This window comes from Arvicanthis niloticus, chromosome 15 (assembly GCF_011762505.2).
Source record: "Arvicanthis niloticus isolate mArvNil1 chromosome 15, mArvNil1.pat.X, whole genome shotgun sequence".
In the NCBI taxonomy this organism is placed as follows: Eukaryota; Metazoa; Chordata; class Mammalia; order Rodentia; family Muridae; genus Arvicanthis; species Arvicanthis niloticus.
In genome coordinates this window covers 39,269,954-39,290,080 of record NC_047672.1, presented here as the reverse complement: position 1 = coordinate 39,290,080, position 20,127 = coordinate 39,269,954, and the positions used below count along the sequence as shown (strand labels likewise).

The 20,127-nt window shown below is 41.6% G+C and overlaps 1 protein-coding gene across 2 annotated transcripts in view; it reads right to left on the bottom strand.

Moving 5' to 3' along the window:
* Positions 1–13,186, bottom strand: part of Aass (aminoadipate-semialdehyde synthase) — a 54,198-nt gene extending 41,012 nt beyond the window's left edge. Inside the window, exons 1-4 of one of the 2 annotated variants that reach the window (XM_034519755.2) lie at positions 13,053–13,186; positions 3,846–4,070; positions 2,416–2,592; positions 242–326 (exon numbers count right to left, since the gene is read on the bottom strand). In XM_034519755.2, coding sequence (XP_034375646.1) covers positions 242–326; positions 2,416–2,592; positions 3,846–4,055 — 472 coding nt within the window. In that variant the 5' untranslated portion in view covers positions 4,056–4,070; positions 13,053–13,186. Of the gene's footprint in view, positions 1–241; positions 327–2,415; positions 2,593–3,845; positions 4,071–12,883; positions 13,024–13,052 lie in introns of those variants that run through there. The other variant, XM_076913654.1, reaches the window with a different exon arrangement.
* Between the last annotated feature and the right edge of the window lie 6,941 nt (positions 13,187–20,127).

Genomic DNA, 20,127 nt, shown 5'->3' with positions numbered 1-20,127 from the left:
TCCCCATTTCCCCCCAGATTTTCTACCTATGGTGTCCCATTACCAAACATAGCTTTGTTTCTCCAACAGGAACATCTAGAATGCTACAAGCTATTCCTAGGTATTAACCTGTTGCCTGCTTCCTTTCTCTTTTCTTTGTGTTTTTGTTTTACCAGTAGAAATAAACACAAGAAAGAGAACACACATGTGGGTTCCAGAGACACACTGAGAAAGCTTCATAGGCATGCTATATCATACCTACCTGCCACACCCGCCCACTGTCCGAAAGCCACTATCCGAGACCCTCTGTGGTCCACCATTTTCTCATAATCAATAAGCCGGATTTCCTGAAGAAAGGGAGAAAAGAAACTGTCACAAGCAGGTAAATTCAGCTCAGTTTGAACCAGTCTCATATAAAGAAGTAAGAATTCTATATTTTTTCCTCTTAGAAAATGCATGTTGATTTACAAACCCATTACCAGCAGGTGCGTCATTAAATGCTTTGAAAATGCCTGGTCATAAACCATCTATAATGAGAGGTAAAGGAATAAACTTTGTGTTACATTCCTTGATTGAGGCAAGGAAATAACTGAGACAAGGGTTTCCTTTATGTTCTCCAAGCTGCCCCAATCGATTTGAAACACACTTATGTCTCTACTTATCCTCAATCTTCCAGTCCCAAAGAAAACACATCTTTCCAAAGACACATCCCTGTGTGAATAAATCCTGGCTCATGCCAAGTCTTCTTGAACTATTACCTCTCTCTCTCTCTCTCTCTCTCTCTCTCTCTCTCTCTCTCTCTCTCTCTTTGTCTTTCTGTCTGTCTTTCTTTATTTTATGTATATGAGTACACTGTAGCTGTCTTCAGACACAGCAGAAAAGGGGATCTGATCCCATTACAGCTGGTTGTTGACCACCATGTGGTTGCTGGGAATTGAACTCAGGACCTCTGGAAGAGTAGTTAGTAAAGCCAGGAACTGATGAGCCATCTCTCTAGCCCCCTATTACCTCTTTCTTGCATAGTTGCTCCTCAGTCATTTTAAACAATTTGTTTACTTTAAAAATTGTAACAGTATAGCCCAACACTCTCTCTTTCCTTCTCTCTTTGGCATTTTATCCCCTCTTTCTTTCCCCTCTCTGTCTTTAAATTTCTTTTCTTCATCTTTGCCAAATACAAATTCTTTCTCTTTCTTCAAAGACCTTCCCTCTCTCAGGAAAGCCCCGTTAATGTAGTCTTAAAAGCTATAGTACAATTGCATGATATTTTTAGCAGTCACTTATCTCTTTGAAGATATAGTAGGAGTTAGGGGCCTTAACTTACAGAGTGATTGTTTAGCGTGTGTAAGGTCTTGTGTTGCATCCCCAGTACTAGGGGGGAAAGGTGTACAATTTAAAATCAAGTTTACAAATGTAAAGACATTTAATGTATCTCCAACTCTGAATGACTTGTTAGAGTGCTGCCCAAAAGCCATCCTGCTGGGTTTATTTTTATTAGTTTTCTAATGAGGACCAAAAGTTCATATAACAGAAAGCCTCTGAAGTTTTCCTTAAAGAGATTATTTGCTTCTGGTGAAATGTTTTTGCAGCATGGTTTTCATTAATTGCTTTGAGTCTGCTCTTTAGAAACAAATTAGCCACTACCCAGGATGAGTGGTTTTGAAATTAATAGGAACATATCCTATTGTCCCATATATAATCCATTTCCTTTGTTGCTTGTACTGTTGGTAAATGTAGTTTTTTAGTCTATTCTCAGACTCTGTATCAAAATTCTGACATCCTTATTCCAGGCTTTGAGCCTGAGCTGTTGTCTGTATTTCCACTCACTTTCCACACTCATCCAATCACCCAACTGTAGACACTTCCAGGTCTTTGTCAGTGACCAAACGCCAATCACAAAAGCATGTTGTGATTGGCATTTCTCCTTGGCTACTATGTCCAACATACCATCAGCTTTCCTGACAACTTTCAAAATATAGATGTCTGACAAGCTGAGATGCTCAACTCCCAACATTCCCATCCATGCCCGTTCTCATATAAATACTTTCTATGACCATCTATGATGGTCCTTTTCAGTTGTTCTGATGCCATAGGACGGTGCAACCTCAGTTAAGCTACTGCACCTCTATGAGACCCAGCTGAAAAACATGGTGTTAAATTGCATGATCTCCGAGGCTATTTCCAGCTCTAAATTTCTACATGGTGGTATATCTGTATTTGACTTTATAAATTAGTTATTATTGGGGGGAAGGGGTGACATTTATCTTTCTCCTTCAGAATATATAAAAGAAAGAGATGCATTGTTTATCTAAACTCCAAACGCGCATGGCAGAGAATACCTCTTCATCTGGTATCCTGCTATGGACCACCTCTCCTACTGATTGACAGGACCTACTGCTTAATGCCAAATTACTACTCTTGAATAGTGATCACAATTACCTGTTTCAGGACCTCATCCAATAAGTTCATATTAGCTTCCTGAGCTTTTATTGTGTGGGAAAAGAAAGCATAAGTCTTCTTGGACATCAGTTTTTCCTCTGGAGGCCTTTTTACTCCCAAAATCAGACAGGCTTCGGTGATGTCCTCCTGAAGAATGCCACCAGCCCTGACATACTCCTGGGGATGCAATTGGGAACAAAGGTTACTCCCCTAGATTTCAGCACTCATGCTTTCTCCAAGAAAAAGTACAAACAGGCTTGGGAAGGATGGAGTTTGATAAATGAGAACAAACCATACTACAGCTACTTTTAACGTTTATGCTTCCTCAAAAAGATAAATCTATCTGGCTTGGCATTTAGAGGAAAAAGATTTGACATTTCCACTATTTGCTCATATTTAAGAGCAAATTATACTTTGGTCACAAATGGAGGCAGGAGAAGCAGATTTTCAAGGTCATCATTGGCTTTCTAACATATTCCAGGTTAGTCTGAACTAAAGGAGCCCTTTCTAAGAACAAAACAGAGTGTGAAAGTTTATTCTACATGAATAGTATGCTGCGACATTTCATGTCAAGTAGTGGTTTTTACTTTTTGTATTAAGAGATTGCATATGTGTCCAATACTGATTTTTTTTTTTTTACTGTTTTTAGTTCAGTTAACATCTATTATTGTTCTAACATGAAGATCTGTGCTAGGAATAACACAAGGAAAGACAGGCAAGTTACCTCCATGAAGGAATTTATATAAGATGCCAGGAACACTCAAAAGAACATTACAGTCAGAAGAATCTGAGGAACACTCTAGGCTACTGGCTATTAAGACAATTTCTTGCTGAGGTAATTAAAGAAACAGACAGTCAAGTTAATCAAAAAGGCTGAATGGGTTCTGAGAGGTGGAGATTAGGATACAGCAGCATCAGCAAGAGGTCAGAAGGCAAGGGCACACACACATCAGCAAGAAGAGGTCAGAAGGCAGGTGCTCACATCAGCAAGAGGTCAGAAGGCAGGTGCACACATCAGCAAGAGATCAGAAGGCAGGGCACACATCAACAAGAAGAGGTCAGAAGGCAGGAGCACACATCAGCAAGAGGTCAGAAGGTAGGGGCACATCAGCAAGAAGAGGTCAGAAACAGGCACACATACATAGACAGAAAAGGGTGTATAGATAGCACAATGTGGAAAATTCCAGCTCAGCTAATGTGAGATCTACCAGATAATGAATAACAACAATATAACTGACTGTTTTAAATATATTAGTGAGTGTTACTTTGGACTCTTTGTATAAATTGTCTCAACTAATTCCCATAGAATTCCTGTGAGGCAGAACTAACCCAGTTTTATAAAACCACCGTTCAGCCTGTAGGTGGTAGCACATGCCTTAAATCTTAGCACCGTTGTATTCACAGGTGTTTTAAAAGTTGAAAGTAGTCACCTTGTCGTGAATGGCCCGTCTATTGGAAGGCTGTATCAAGACCTTGTATCCCAGTTTGGTGATGCCCTTGATGTGTTTGGGAGCCAGAGGTGCCCTGCGCTCCCACGCGTTCACATCCTCCCTCCGGAGCGCCATCACTGGCTTGTGGTGGAGGCCTCTGGACAGGCAGGCTCTCAGCCTGGCCAGTCTTGGCCTCTGCACTCTCAGCATCTTCAAATCTGATAGCTGTAAAGGGAAGGTTGAACAGTAGCACAGAAAAGGGTGGAGAGACCTCACAGATCAGTTCTGTTCTCCTTAGAAATCTGTTGCAAAAGAGAACCAGCCGGGTTGATAGATAAGAGCGGGACAAATCTCTGACCACAGATGTGCTTTTAACCAACCAGATGAAAGTGCCTAAAACTGGCGAACATAACTTCTTAAATGTTTTTAGCATAAAAGCTTAAACATGTTAGTCTATTATACAAAGACAAAGAGATAACAGATATCAGTTTTTACAAACAGGTCCCTATTTCGATGATATAAAGCTTGTAATTCCTGTAATGGTATGCAAGAGTCTTCAAATGCTCAACCTGCAGTTTTTTCCATAGTCTTCCTGAATAGGAGTCACTCGGTGTGCTCCTCTGACCCCTAGTGACCGCAAGTAGGTTTGTTTTTTTTTAACCCTCCACCTAGAGTTGTATCATCAGAAGTAAAAGGAAAGACTGTCTAATCTTAATACCACATGATCAACCAAGCTTGGTGGAAAAAGCCTGTAATTCCAGTACTCAAGAGAAGGAAGCAAAAGTGGGTGCCATGAGTTCAAATCCAATCAGGGCTATATAATTAGACCCTGTCTCAAAAGAGAAAAAAACATAATACTAATAATAATAACAACAACTCTCATGACCATTTTTCCATATCTTTATGTTACTGAATTTACCAAAAGTACTGTTTCCTCAGCTACTGTAAATGAATAAAACCAACCAGTCATGGATGCTTTCACCACAGCAGTGTGTCATTTAAGAAGAGCAGCCTAAGCCGACATTATAGATTCTAGCTTCTCTCTCATAGGTCCATAAGGCGCCCTTTTCATTTGCAGTCCTCAGCCCTTTGTGTAGAAGCCCTGAGGGTCTCAACGAGTGCCCTCACTGCAGTTCAAGTAAACAAAATCCCATTCATGTAGTCAGTTGGAACGAACATATTTACAAGATAAATACTCTGTGTCCTATACAAGTACATTTTATATAGTTTTTATCCCACACACATATCTAGGTCTAAAAGCATTTACTTTACCTTTTTTGAATGTTTGTAAACATCAAAAAGCCACATATTGCTGATGATAGCTTTCTATATCTTTCAGATGCAATTATTTGTCTATGTAGGGTTGGCAATAAATTATGGAGATTATCTATTCTCAAAAACAAACCGCCCTACCCATAATTTTATACTTCAAGAAATTTCCTACTCATTACAGATACCACACAGTAAAACTTTGATAAAAACACATTTCTGTTACTTCAGACTTCGAGCTCTAAAGAACACCTTTCTCACAGGTGGAGAAAACGACCAAAGACTCACAAATGTTTGATATCTATAAATAGAGCACTTCACAACAAAACCAGAGGAGAAAGCAAGGAGGAAAAAGTCCAGGAAGAAACAGCTACACACAGCAGAAATCACATGCAAGAGACCGGTCCAGGCTTTGGCTGGGACTCTTGCTGGAGGCCAGGAATTTCAGAAGAGACTCTTTTCAGAAGATGAAAACTGAGAAGAAGTGCCTGAACAATCTCTGGGTGACCCAACTGGATTGACCAGCCCCTTTCCTTCCCTATGTGTCACCCAAGTCACTGCCACACCCTTAGCAGCAGCTACAAAGTACCCTATTTCCTGGGCCTGTTCTTACTACACAGAAACAGAGCTCTCTCCATCTCTCTAAGCTCCCACCTGTAAGTCTACAATGAACTTCTGTCTAAATGAAATTATCTTCTAAGACTGTTATGGAGGCAAATGCCTTTTACCCCAGCACTCAGGAGGCAAAGGCACGCAGATCTCTGTGAGTTCGAGGCTAGCCTGCTACAAAGCAAGTCCAGGACAGCCAGGGCTTGTTACGCAGAGAAACTCTGTCTCAAAACAAGACAAGACAAAACAACAACAAAATTCATCTTCTGTAATTTTTTTTTAATTTCAAAAAACAAAAGTTAATGGCTTGGGCAGCTTTGATGGCCAATGACCTCATTAAGAGCCAAGAAAGGCACAACTGAACATTTTACAGAGCACACAGACGAAAAACCATGTGCTTAACATTTCAGTAAGGGATTGCTAACACTAAATCCATTTTTTTTTGGTTTATTTATATAATTTTGTTTTTCAAAGGAACTAAGTTAAACTCAAGCCCAGCTGCATAATAGTTAATATTCCCAACCAAAGCCTGAACATTTTTTTTCTTAAATGCCAACTCCAAAGACAGTGTTTCCTTTGAACATGAACACACACACACACACACACACACACACACACACACACACAGTTCATTTTTTGAATTCGTAGGTGGTCATATGATGAACTTCCCTTCTTGGCCCTAAATGAAGGCACGTGCACATGTTCCTATTACTGAGTACCCCTACTTGCAAGCACCATTCCAAGCTTGATTATTAACCAAAGTCCTCTTCCCAAACTCAGTGACATCCTTTGCTTTTTTGGAGTTGGTGGGTTGGGCTAGGAGACAGCAGGAGAGACACACCACACAGTCTAAGACATTGGTTCTTAACCTTCCTAATGCTGCAATCCTTGAATACATTCTTCATGTTGTGGTGACCCCCGACCATAATATTACTTTTGTTTCTACTTCATAACTGTAATTTCAGGAATCATAATGTAAATATCTGTGTTTTCAGATGGTCGTAGGTGACCCCTGTGAAAGAGTCATTTGACCCCCCCCCCCCCACACACACACACATACACATACACAGAAACAAATGATCGTGACGTACAGGCAAAGAACTGCTGGTCTAAGAAAACTAGAAGACAAAAATCAGAGACTGAATCTTAGGAAGCTACATTCACTTTCTGTGAGAAATTCTAAAATCATTCAATTCCTGTAATACACATTTTTAAATAAACAAAACAATAGTTCCCATTGGTTAAATCCTGTGAGCCCAGCACTATGCTCATTTGCAGATGCTAGCTCATTTCCTTCTGGCAAAAATCTCAAGTAGATAATATCATTATCCTCACACACGGATGAAGAATAGGGCATGGGAGACTCACCGGGTGATTCACTTTTGCGTGGAAAAAAAATTACTAGGACAAAGCTTAAAATCTGTGGTTTTTCTCTGCTTTGCCAAAGGCCAGAGACTGTACTCCCAGGGGAGATTTGACACACAGCTACTGGCTTCAAAACGAAACCTAGTGTCCACTGTGCACTTTAGTAAATTATCAATTCTCCCCTCCTGACCCCTCTTCCTCTGTCAGCTGAAAAGTCTGAGTTTCTGCCAAGGTAAACTCTAGACCTCTGGGTGTTTGGGAACAAAAAGGGCCAAGATTCTAGGAGGTGTTACTGGTCACTTCTAGCTTAGTGAGCGTTGGAACTCGGTCTCAGCACAGAGCTTCCCAGTCACTTAAGGTTATCAAGACAAAGGAAAGTGGCTGAGGATGGAGCTCAAAGAAAGAACACACAGGTGCCTAGCAGGAAAACAGGTTCCATCTGGAACACCACAAAACCAAGAGGACATAAGTAGAGCATTGTGGGGATTCCAGAACTGACAGGAAGAGACATTTACCTGCAGTGGCCTTGAGAGAACTTTGGGATTTCCTGGCCCCGGATCTTGTGATCTTTGCAAAAAACATTAGGAAGTAAATACCATGTTTATTTTCCGGCAAGGTGGAATGCTTTTGGCTTATCCATTGACTCAAGTGAGATCAGCTGACTTTACTGAATGCTGATAAGAGAAGCCGAGTAAGGAGGATGTCAGGACAGGAAATGGGGAAAGGGCCAGAGAGACTCGAGGAGACTCGTGGAAAGGTCAGCATTTCGAATACAAAAATGTAAATTTAAAAGTATTCTCTGTGCCCTTGTGGAAAAAAAAAATAGCTCTACAGTATATTCCTATTCACATAGGATTCATCGGGAACTTGAAATACCTCTGACAGTCACCAGAGTACCACTGTGAATTGCACAGACATATTCTGACAGCAGCAGAACTCGCTCTGTATAACAGCACCTCCAACTGCTCTTTTTCCAGGTTCTCACACTTGTTCGTGCAGCAGGTAATTTACTAAATGAGCCATCTCCCTAGGCCTTTCACGGAGCTTTGTGATTCTTCTATAAACATCAAAATTTCCTTTCTGTTCCTCCAACCTTTTGTATAGCATCAACTCAAGCAAAACACTTTGTAAACTTGGGAATCACTGGGCCAATGTGCATGCACAGAATATGAATACCTAAGCAGGGCTTCCCTTAACTTGTGCCCACTCCCACTGTGACAGGAATAAGCTTAGTGCACACTCACTTGTTGAAGAAATTAAGACCAAATGTTCCCTCTCTGGTCTCCATACTCAGGCCTGTCTTAGGGACCATTTGTTTTAAAACGCTAAACCAATCCCACGCCCCATCATTCAGTGACTGAAACTACTAAATCACACGTAGAGGTTTTTTCAATGCCAAGTTCTTTGCAGCAATCAGATATACGCCTGCATTAAATATTAAGGGTTAACATAGACATCCGATGAAGAAATATGTTAATATATAAGAAATGCAAATTATTTATATTTGTCCTTTTAGTTCATTCAAAAATGTAGATTGTTTTTAAAATATACTTGGAGTTTTAAGATTTGTTTTATTTAGCGTGTGTGTGTGTGTTTCTGTGTCTGTGCTAGTACAGCCTCTGAAGCCAGAAGAGGATATCCAAACCCTTGGAATGCAGTTGCAGGTATTTAGGAGCTGCCTGATATGGGAGCTGGATCCCAAACTCCAGTTCTTTGCAAAACCAGCAAGTGCTTTTCATCTCTAGGCCATCTCCTCAGCCACATATATTAGTATTTTAAAACAAAATACACATTGGTATATTTCCATATACCATGTCTTCCTTGCATATAAACTAACATAGTGGCTCCATAGCTAAGCTTCTTAGCCCGTTCTCCAGACCATAGTGTTCCTGGGAATTTCAAAAGAGTTCCAGTGTTAACAAAGCATCTGACAATGGCTTTAGTCCCAGCTAAGCCAAATCCCTCCCAACTCAAGGCTTATTGGAATGAAGCCTGGAATTACAAAAGCACTGGCCCCAGATTTTCACTTCCTTTTTGCCAGGACATTTTTCAAATGCTTCCATGTGGAACCTATTATAACCTAGCCAAATGGTAAAAATTAAATACATTTTGAAAAAGCACCTGGACTGTGACTGGTCAGTCTTCACTATCATCCTGACTGGATTTAGAATCACTCAGGAAGCACACCTCTGGTATGTCTGCGAGGCTGCTCCAGAGACATTTAACCAGAGAGGGAAGAACCTCCCTGGATGTGGATGGTACCATCCCACAGGGTGGGATCTGGGACTGAATAAAAGGAAAGGAGAAAGCTTGAGCATCCATCTCTTCTAAGGACCACAAGTAATTTCATGCCTTCCCTCCATGATGGACTGCATCCCCTCTTGTAATATGAGACAAGGTAAATCTTTTCCCCCTCAAATTGCTTCTATTCGGTAGGTTGTTGTTTTTGTTTGTTTGTTTGTTTGTTTGTTTTTGTCACAGAAACAAAATTAATCATATGGAAACTTTTAGGGACTTGGATCCCAAACTCCAATTTTTTGCAAAACCCAGCAAGTGATTTTCATCTCTGGGCCATCTCCCCAGCCACATATATTTAATATTTTAAAACAAAATACACACTGGTATGTTTCCATATATCATGTTTTTCTAGTGCATGTAAACTCACAGGTCTCTTAGTGTTTATTTATCTGGTCTGAGAATATTCATATTGCCTCAATCTCTCAGCTGCAGTCATGCAGTGATATAAAAACCTGACTCTTAAATCTTGGTTTGATGGCAAAAGCCTTTAATTCTAGCACATCAGAGGCTGAGACAGGTGGATCTCTGTGAGTTCAAGGGTAGCCTGTTTAGTGAGTTCCAGAATAAACAGAGCTATATAGTAAGACCCTGACTCAAAAAATAAATAAATAAAACAATCAATTAAACAAAACTCTGACTCTCCAAGCTAACAGATTTAGACTCACTGAAATGGAAATCAATTGTTCTGAACTTCAGTGCAATACAAAATATTTATCTGCTATATTCATGTCTCCTTACTAAACTTTATAGTCCAAGATAGGAAATATGATTTATTCCCTCCTGTATTCCAAGTGAATGGCATGTCAGAAAACCTCAACAATTTAAAAAAGAATAAATCTAATTGCACAATTCGATAACTAATAGAAATACACTGTCTATTTTGGCAAACTGGAAGGGATTTGACTGCCTTCACAGTAAAGAAATCAAAAATGTTTGAGATGATGATATATATGCCTTAGTCAGGGCTTGTATTCCTGCACAAAACATCATGACCAGGAAGCAAGTTAAGGAGGAAAGGGTTATTCAGCTTACACTTCCATGTTGCTGTTCACCACCAACAGAAGACAGGACAGGACTCACACAGGGTAAGAACTTGGAGTCAGGAGCTGATGCATAGGCCATGAAGGGGTGCTACTTACTATATTGCTTCCCATGGCTTGCTCAGCTTCCTTTCTTCTAGAACCCAGAGCTACCAGCCCAGGGACGGCACCACCCACAATGGGCTGGGCCCTCCCCCTTTTATCACTAATCGAGAAAATGCCTTACAGCAGGATTTCTAGAAGGCATTTCCTCAAGGGAAGCTCCTTTCTCTGTGATAACTCCAGCTTGTGTCAAGTTGACACACAAAACCAGCCAGTACATATATTTGTCTGGATCCAAACAGTATATGATACATGCATGCATCCCAAAAACCCATGTGGTACCCATTAATATATATAGTTCTATGATTTTTGTGAGCCAGTTAACTTTTTAAATTATTTATGTAAAATAAATGATGACAAAATTTAAATAGACACCATAAAAGCCTAGGCAGCAAAAGACGCATGATAGATACATAAATAAGAACCAGACAGACTGTCAACTTATCTTCTCTAACCCTGTATACATACACACACAGAGAAAGAGAAAGAAAGAGACAGAGACAGAGAGACACAGAGAGAGACAGAGAGGGAGACTAAATAAATCTTTAAACATAATATCTTTTAAAAGAAAAGGAAAAGTCCCTTTAGCCATAATATTCTGATTCCACTAAGCTCAGGAGAGATTGGGCGATGTGAGCTACACGTGCATTTGGAGTTTTAGAACATAAATTAGCCTGTAAAATCCAGCCAAAGTACACTGAACAGGAAAGCGAAGCACTAAGACTCTCACCTAAGTCTTCAGGAGTGTATCATTAACCACACTAACCAGAAGCCAAAGTTTGCAACAGGAGACAGATGCCAAGGACTTGGGTCCCCTACACGGTCTCAGCACCTGACCTTACTCTGTCTGTGCATCATCTATACAATACAACTAACTCTCAAGACTGTTCAAGCCTTCATCTAGCTAGTGAGCTGAGCCAGTCTCACATGCTGCAGACAACAAATGTGAAGAACAGAAAACGTTTATCAACCTGCAGCTTCCGTCATTGTGAGCATAGCCACGCCCCTGGTAGAAGACACTACCTGTCCTTGCTCTTTGCCACCCTGTGGTAAATTATGCTTCTCTGTGAGAGAGAGAGAGAGAGAGAGAGAGAGAGAGAGAGAGAGAGAGAGAGAGAGAGAGAGAGAGAGAATTGAAAGAGCATGTGAATGCCACTCTTTGGACACCGTGAACATGTAAAATTCATTACTCTTTATTTCAACAAGTTTAAGAAATGTCTTCACATTTTGGCATCTCTGAAGTACGGATGCATCTTAGATTTAAGGCAACTTATGTTCAGTGAATACGGGAATTGTGATAAGATGTATGTTTTTTTCTAGAAGATTGGGGAAATACCTCCAGTAAATAATAAACTCCAACCTTCGATTTCCCAAGTCACTTGGCAGAATGACAACCAGATTGCACAGCCAGCAAGCTATAGGCCCTAGGTCCACTTACCTTCATGGCAGAGAGGAGTGGATAGCAAAATACATGCATTCTCAACCACACACACACACACACACACACACACACACACAAACACCAGGCCATCTGTGTTTTGAATAAAGAACTGGAAGAACTCTACATAAATTTCTAGCCGTTCAGTGTGGTGTACAGAGCCTCATCACAGCTACACCTTGCTCACATTCTCACAATTCATGACTTATAATATCCAAGAAATGACAGTCTCTACAGATTTAGGAACAATTTCATTTCTTCATTCTCTCCATCTTTCAATATCTCTCTTGCTCACTCACTCTCTCACACTCTCTCTCACTATTTATGTATCTGTTTGTCTGTCTGTCTGTCTGTCTGTCTGTCTGTCTGTCTCTATCTCTCCCCCAACCCATTCAACCATGCAGAGTCCATAACAAAGTGTGTTCACAGAGCCCCTCCTTGAGCACTGGCCTGGCCAACACAGCTGCCCAGAGTATCAAGAGTTTTGGACACCAAAACACAACTTACCTAACCTTTTCATGCCTATCTCAAATAGATTACAGACAGACCCAGCCAGGTCTCTACCTCAGACACAGTGGCCAGCCCTAAACTTGCAGCTAGGGTGGGGGACGTTTGGTGTCAGAATTCTACCGAGCCAAGGGGACTAGGAGGAGGTCAGAGAGAACCTTGCTCCCTCCATCAACCACCACAGTCAAAGAAGCTTTCAGTCCAAGAATAAATAAGTTATTCACTCTGCAACTTTAATTTTAACACTGACCTGTATTGTATTCCCCAGCAACAACACCACAACCACCAGAGCCCACCCGCCAAAAAGTGCACCCCTTTCCCCCTCCCTATTCAGAAGTCCTGAGGATCTGAGCCCGCAGCCCTTCCTCCCCCCAGCAAAGCTGGGCAGAGAAGCCTAAAGCTTGTCTCACCTCCCTAGTTCTGTCACAGGGAGCTTCGAGATCGCCAGCGGCTTCGGGGGCGGGAGGCCGATCTCTCGGCTAACAGCTGGAGTCCTGCGGTTGCCCTGCGAGCTCCAAGTGCATCCTGCAGGCAGAGGTCGCGCCTGCATCCGAGCCGCCCTCCCGTCCCCCTTCTCACCTTGTAGGTTGTGGATCGGTCCCCAGTCTCTCAGAGCTCCTGAATCTGGACCCTACAGACTCTGATTTCCCTGCAAAAAAAATTGGCTGGGGGTGCGGGGGGGTCAGAAGAAGGAGGTGTTTGCTCAACTTTTAAGTACGTCACAAGTCTTTCTTCCCGCAGCCAATTAGCGGCAGCCTCGAAGGAACAACCTTCTCTTCCACCAATCAGCGGTGCTGCCAGGTACTAAGTCATGCCCTGCCCCTGCTCTACCCTAAAGTTCATCTGCCTAAAAGAGCTCTGACCCTGGAGCTTACTTAGCTCACGGACGTCGGGTTCTCCCTAGGAGGATTTTGATTTGGTTTGTAACTGCCCGTGGCAGTAAGCCTATGAGGGCAGAACAAAAGCACAAAAGAAATGTCTGGACACTATCTACTACGTAGATTTGCTTATCTCCTGGAACAAGTTGCAAGCGCACGTGTCATGTTTGTTTTCTGAAGCGCACTTTACAGAGCCTTTTCACAGCCTAGGAAGTCCAGCCCAATGAGAGTTCTAGCGTGTTTTTTATTTTTATTGGATATTTTATTTACAATTCAGATGTTATCCCCTTACCCCATTCCCCCACACACACACCTGCCCAGGAACCTTCTATCCCATCCCCGCCCCCCACTTCTATGAGGATGTGCCCCCACCCACCCCCCACTCCCACCTTCCCACCTTCGAATACACACACACACACACACACACACACACACACACACACACACACACACGGCGTCCAGCCTTCATGAGACCAATAGCTGAGGGCCTGAGAAGCACAGTGTAGAGTATCCTCCATTCAAGAAACAGAAGTTTAGGGATGACCAATGTATTACAAATTCCAATATTGCTGAAATGCGGGTTTCGTAAAGACTAGCCTCAGTGACCATTGAGCCTCAGGGTCATAGCCAGAAGGGTGTTATTTTTCCTGTTTTCACAAGTGTCTCCTCCATTTAGACTTGTGAAGGCAAGTTTCTGGAAATAAGCCTAAAGTGCTGGGTAGTTTGTGTCAACATGACCCAGGCTAGAGTCATCAGAGAGAAGGGAATCTCAAGCAAGCAAAGTGCCTCCGTAAGATCAGGCTATAGACAAGCCTGTGTGGCATTTTCTTAATTAGTGATTCCCGGGGGAGAGACCATTGTGGTTGATGTTACCCTGTTGGGTCTGGGTTCTATAAGTAGGCTGAGAAAGACGTGGGAAGCAAGCCAGTAAGCAGCATCCCTCCATGGCCTCCGCTTCAGCTCCTACCTCCAGGTTTCTACCATGATTGAGTTCCTGTCTTCATTACTTTTGATGATAAACTGTAATATGGAAGTGTGAGTAAACTAAACCCCCTTTCCTCATTGTTTTTTTGGCCATGATCTTTCATCACAGGGACAGAAACCTTGACTGAGACAAACTGGCACCAGAATAGTGGGGAGACATGACCATGTGTTAGAGGGGGGATAGCAGACTTTGGAACTTTGAACTAGAAAGCCACTGTTGGGGCTGGAAAGACGGGTCAGTGGTTAAGAACACTGAATGCTAGTCCAACGACCCAGGTTCAATTCCCAGCCCCCATATGACAGTTCACAACAGTCTGTAACTCCAGTTCCAGGGAAGCCATAATAACAAGCAGGCACACACATGTCCATGCAGACAAAATACACATTAAATTAAATTAATCTTTTTTAAAAAGAAAAAAAAAAGCCATTGAGTGTTGAGATCTCAGTGGGCTGTTTGGTAGGAGCTTGAAGACAATGGAGACAATGGAAGTCTGGCTTGTGAAGTTTTAGAGAGAAATTTAAAAACTCTCTCAGGGCCATTTGTTATTTTGAATTAAGATGCTCTGGCTCTTGTTAGCTGGAGCTGAACAATCAACTGTAACGAACAAGATACCAGAACTGTTAACGTGAAACCTTTACTTTGCTGGAATATTTGATGCTGGTCAGCTGTTGCTGAGAAGTTAGCAGTGCTTAAGAAGGGAGCAGTATCACTGGGGTGAAGTCTTCTGTAAAGGGTTTCCTTGGAGTTGGCATGCAAATGCTGTGTCCCAGGCATGGCCAAGGTTGTACCTTGCACTGACAGCCAAACTTGGTAGTGTAAGAATCACCCAGGTGCTGCTGGTTTTGAACGTGCTCATGAAAAAAAAAAAAAAAAAAAAAAAAAAAAAAAAAAAAAAGCTGAGGTTTGGCACTGTATGGCTGGGTTGTGAGACTATTTTGCAGCCCAGGTGCAGCAAATGATCCCAGCATTTTGGAGATGCCAGTACCATGAGATGACCACCAAGAACAGAAGCAGCAGTGGACTGGAGCCTGCCACAGCCTTGAAGACATACTGTGTATACTGTAGAGAGCAGAGCTGGAGAAACGACCCAAGCCCCCTTAGAGGAACCCAGAAGATCATGGATAAATCCAAGATTATTGGACACTGAGCTATTTATGCTAATAGGAGTTTATTTTTGCTTTGTTCAGATTGTGAATGTGCCCCGGTTCTTCCATCTTGAAGAATATATTTTTAACCTAATTTTAATTTTTACAGAAACCCACATCTGAAAGACTTGGAACTTTTTAAAGAGATTTGGAATTTCTTTTTTCAAATGAGATTATATGTTTAAACCAGACTAAGCTTTTAATGTGTTTGAATTTGTGAAGGCTATGGGACTTTTAAGGCTCTTTATGTTTTCAATGTGAGGTCTTAGCAATGAATGAGAAAGGGAAGATGCAGCTTAATGGTGATGTGCTTGTGTGTGTCAAGTTGACAAGGGGTTGAGCTGGATAATTTATGTCAACTTGACACAAGCTAGAATTATCAGAGAGGAGGGAGCCTCAATGAGGAAAATATCTCCTTAAGATCAGGCTATAGTCAAGCCTGTAGGGAATGTTTTTACTTAGTGACTCATATGGGAGAGCCTAGCTCATTGTATGTGGGGCCATCCCTGGGCTGACGGTACTGGGTTCTATAAGAAAGCAGACCAAGCAAGCCATGGGAAGCAACCCAGTAAACATCACCCATCCATGGCTTCTCCATAGCTCCTGTCTCCAAGTTTCTGCCCAGCTTGAGTTTCTGCCCTTGTTGCTTTTGATGGTGAGTTGTAGGGGGGTGGGGGAACCCTTTCCTCTCCTTATTGTTTTTGGCCATGGTGTTTCACCACAGCAATAGAAACCCTAACTAAAACCCCTTACCCAACTGTCAGCTTTCTACCAGGCTAAGCGGTTAGAACTGCCCTGCCGCGATTGTGAAGAAATTGGAATGTTGCATGTCCACAGCCCAGTTACAGTTTATCTCTTACTATCTTTACCCCCTTAAAAAACCATTCCTTAGCCTGCTCTGGCTTGGACCTAACATCTTGTGACTAATAGGTAAAACCTCATCCACTCACCTAAAGAATGTGACCAGACAGTATCCAAATCTATTACAGAGAGTACCCCGATTCATTGTAAACAATTCATCTAATGTTCCCACCACTGTGGATGGAAAGCATGTTGCTCTGTGCAGCCTACTTATAGAACCCAGACTCAACAGGGTAACATCAACCACAATGATCTCTCCCCCGGGATCACTAATTAAGAAAATGCCACACAGGCTTGCCTATAGCCTGATCTTACTCCTGTTGCTCTGCTTCTATGACATCTGAGGAAACTGCTGCCTCGTGGGAACATGGAATTTGTGCTAACCTAAATCTGTGTTCCTGGGCATGGCCACTCACATCCGGTTCCAAAACTGTCCCTTACTCCTACTGAGGTGAGAACTGTATCTTACTTCTTTTCTCATTTCTTCAGGTACGTTTAGCTCTTGAACTCTCCTGACAACGTTTTAGACTAGTGGTTCTCAACCTTCCTAATGCTGTGACCTTTTAATACAGTTCACACGATGTGGGGACGCCCCTCCCCTCCCCCCCCCCCCCGCAACTATACAATTATTTTATTGCTACCTTGTAACTGTAATTTTGTTGCCATTATGTATTATAATGCAAACACCTGATGTGTAGGATATTGTTAGGTGACCCCGAAGGCATCATGACCCACAGGTTGAGAACCACAGCTTTAGAAAGTAGACTACTTTTGGAACTCCATTCATAGCTCCAATTGAAGAGAAAATTTAATTTTCCCTTGGAGTAGGCTAGTTTGTTATCCATCTTTATCTTCACACACCCAGTCACAAATTCTTAATCATTCTTCCACAGCCTTCTCACTCTGTCAGCTTTACCAGCAGAAACAGCCTAAAACCTACGTAGAACACAGCACATAATTTTGTCTCTCTAAGGATCTGCAGTCTGGTTAATAGTCCTTACCTTTTCCTGTCAAGTTGTGAATCATGAAATGGTTATTTAATTTTTACTTGTTCGTTTGTTTTAACCTTCTGTTCTTGTGTGTGATAATAGGATAATAGTAAGAGCTGTTTTTAGACCCCTACTGTGTGTGTGGGGGGGGGTCACACTATCCCATGTGCTCTAGCACATAACTAGCTTAAGAAATGGTTATTGGTTTCCCCCACATATCTCATTTTCTACACTAAACATTACCTAATTTGTAAAAATGTTTGCCTCTCTAAAACTAACCCATGTCCTTAAAGATCCAGTATCATTTCCTTCATCTGAAGAGCAGAAAAGATCAAGAGTAGATGGTGCAGGGGTAGAGACATGACTCTGTAGTTAACAACACCCGCTGATCTTACAGAGGATCCAGGTTCCATTCCTAGCACCTACATGATGGCTTATGGCCATCCGTAAGTCAAGTACTAAGAAACCAGACATCCTTTCTGGCCTCTGAAGACTTCAGGTACACACATGGTATACATACATGCACACATATATGTAGGCAGGCAAACATACATATAAAATAAAAATGAATAACTTCTTAAAAGATCAAATAGTGCATGTTCTCAATATATGTGAACCAATAGATGGGCTTAGTTTTTTATATCAGCCCTCTTTCCTTCTTGGAGGAACCAATGTCCCTATGCCCCACTGTCATAAGCAGGAAAGAGGCAGGCATTTGAGATAAACAGGAGGAAATCTAACATGTCCCTAAATTTGTTCTATTTTTTTGCAAACTTTGAAATTCTTATGTGAACAGCAATTTTTCTAACTACATATAACCTAAGTGCAATGATAAATTATTATCTTATGATAAATAGACTATTTTAACACAGTGGTTCTCCAACTTCCTAATGCTGAGACCCCTTAGTACAGTTTCGCATGTTGTAGTGACCCCCCCCAACCATAAAATTCTTTTCGTTGCTACTTTATAACTGTAATTTTGCTACTTTTATGAATCATAATGTAAATATTTGATATGCAGGTTATATGATATGTGACTCCCAAAGAGATAGTAACTCATAGGTTGAGAACCACTCTTCTAATAGAAAAAAAGTTTCAACTATTATTTTTAAAAGAAATTTATTAAGTACAAAGTTTTAAGTGACAATTATTATTGTCCCTAACTCCCAGGTTTTCTTGAGAACAAAGCCTGCCTTCTCCACCCTCAAGAATCCCTTCAGGTGAAACAAGAGCAGAACCACTCACAGGTAAATCTAGCTTGGAATTCTTCTGATCCAGCTGTGGGTGGAGATCCTGAATGTTCTACCACCCACTGTTGGGAGCCGACTTTAGTAGAAAGCGGCTAGATCAACTTTGTAGCCATCTGGAACCATATACCCTGATGAGAGACTTGGTTGTCAAAAGCCTACAACAGCTGAAGCACAGTCTGATAAAAATATTGTTTATCCCACATAGCTTGTTTTGCTGTTTAGTGACCTCAGCTGTATGGTGCACGTGGTAAAATGTTTTCACCTGTGTTCTCCTGCTTGTGTATATAAATACCTCAGAATTCCCTTCAATAGGGGAGACTTGAGAAAATAGAAGAGACTTGATAAAAGAGAGACTTGATCACACCCTGACTTGTCTCCATTCTTCGAGTCACTTGCCCCAAGAGCCACACTCTCTCTTGACCAGAGCACTTAGCCCCAAAAGTGTTGAGGCAAAGTGTTGAGGCAGAATGTGGGCCTCAACATTAGTGGCGCCTGAACAGGGACTCCAGTAAGCGGGATACAGTGGAAGACACCCTGCGCTGGAGAACCAGTGGACTGACAGAGTCTCAATGTTAGAGCTCCAGTAAGCAGGATACAGTGGAAGACACCCTGCGCTGGAGAACCAGTCGACTGACGGAGCTGGCTGAATTCGGAAGTGAAACAAAGGTGATTGCATAGTAACAAAAACGGGGCAACAAATAAGTAAATAGAAACAGATGAAAAAGGATTTAAAGATGCAAGGAGTAAATTGCAGGCTGCTCTGAGTCAAGAGAGCCAAACAGATAGATAAAGGTTATAGTAACAAAAACTGGGCAAGAAAAAAATAAGCAGAAACAGATGAAAAAAAAGTTTTAAAGATGCAAGGAGTAAATTGCAGGCTACTCTGAGTCAAGAGAGCCAAACAGATAAATAAAGGTTATAGTAACGAAAATGGGGCAAGAAATAAGTGAGTAAAAACAGATGAAAAAGGCTTTAAAGACGCGAGGAATAAATAGAAGGCTGCTCTAGACAGAGAGCTAAGCAGAGTGATAATGTTAATTGATTTAACTTTCAAAATGGGTGTGATTCTGAGTTATATAATATTTTTCTGGATAAAAACTCAATGTAAAGGTTTTTCTGGTTACTGGCTTAAGGAAAGGCTAATTTGGAAAAAAAGGTTTTTCTATGAGTTTTCTAATGAGGTCATTAAGGTAGTAGTTATGTCTTCCAGAATTATATGGATCAGACATGACAGAGGTAGGCCTCCAGAACACTAGATTTCAGAGAATTAAAATAATTATCTTGATACTAAACCTTGTTTTGAGATTTGTATATTGCAGAATACACAGCTTTGGAGAATGAATCTTCTTATCACCTGCATGTTCACTGATGCCCTGGACTTCCAGCTGGATGCAGTTAAGACAGACTTCAGATGCTTATCAATTTACCCTTCCCCTCATTCCTCTTCTAAAAGTCAACGCCCATGTTCAGCTTGAAGAAGTTAATGAAGAGTCGGCGCCCCAATTCCCTGGACTTGGGGACTGAGGTGGCTAATATTAGGCTGTCT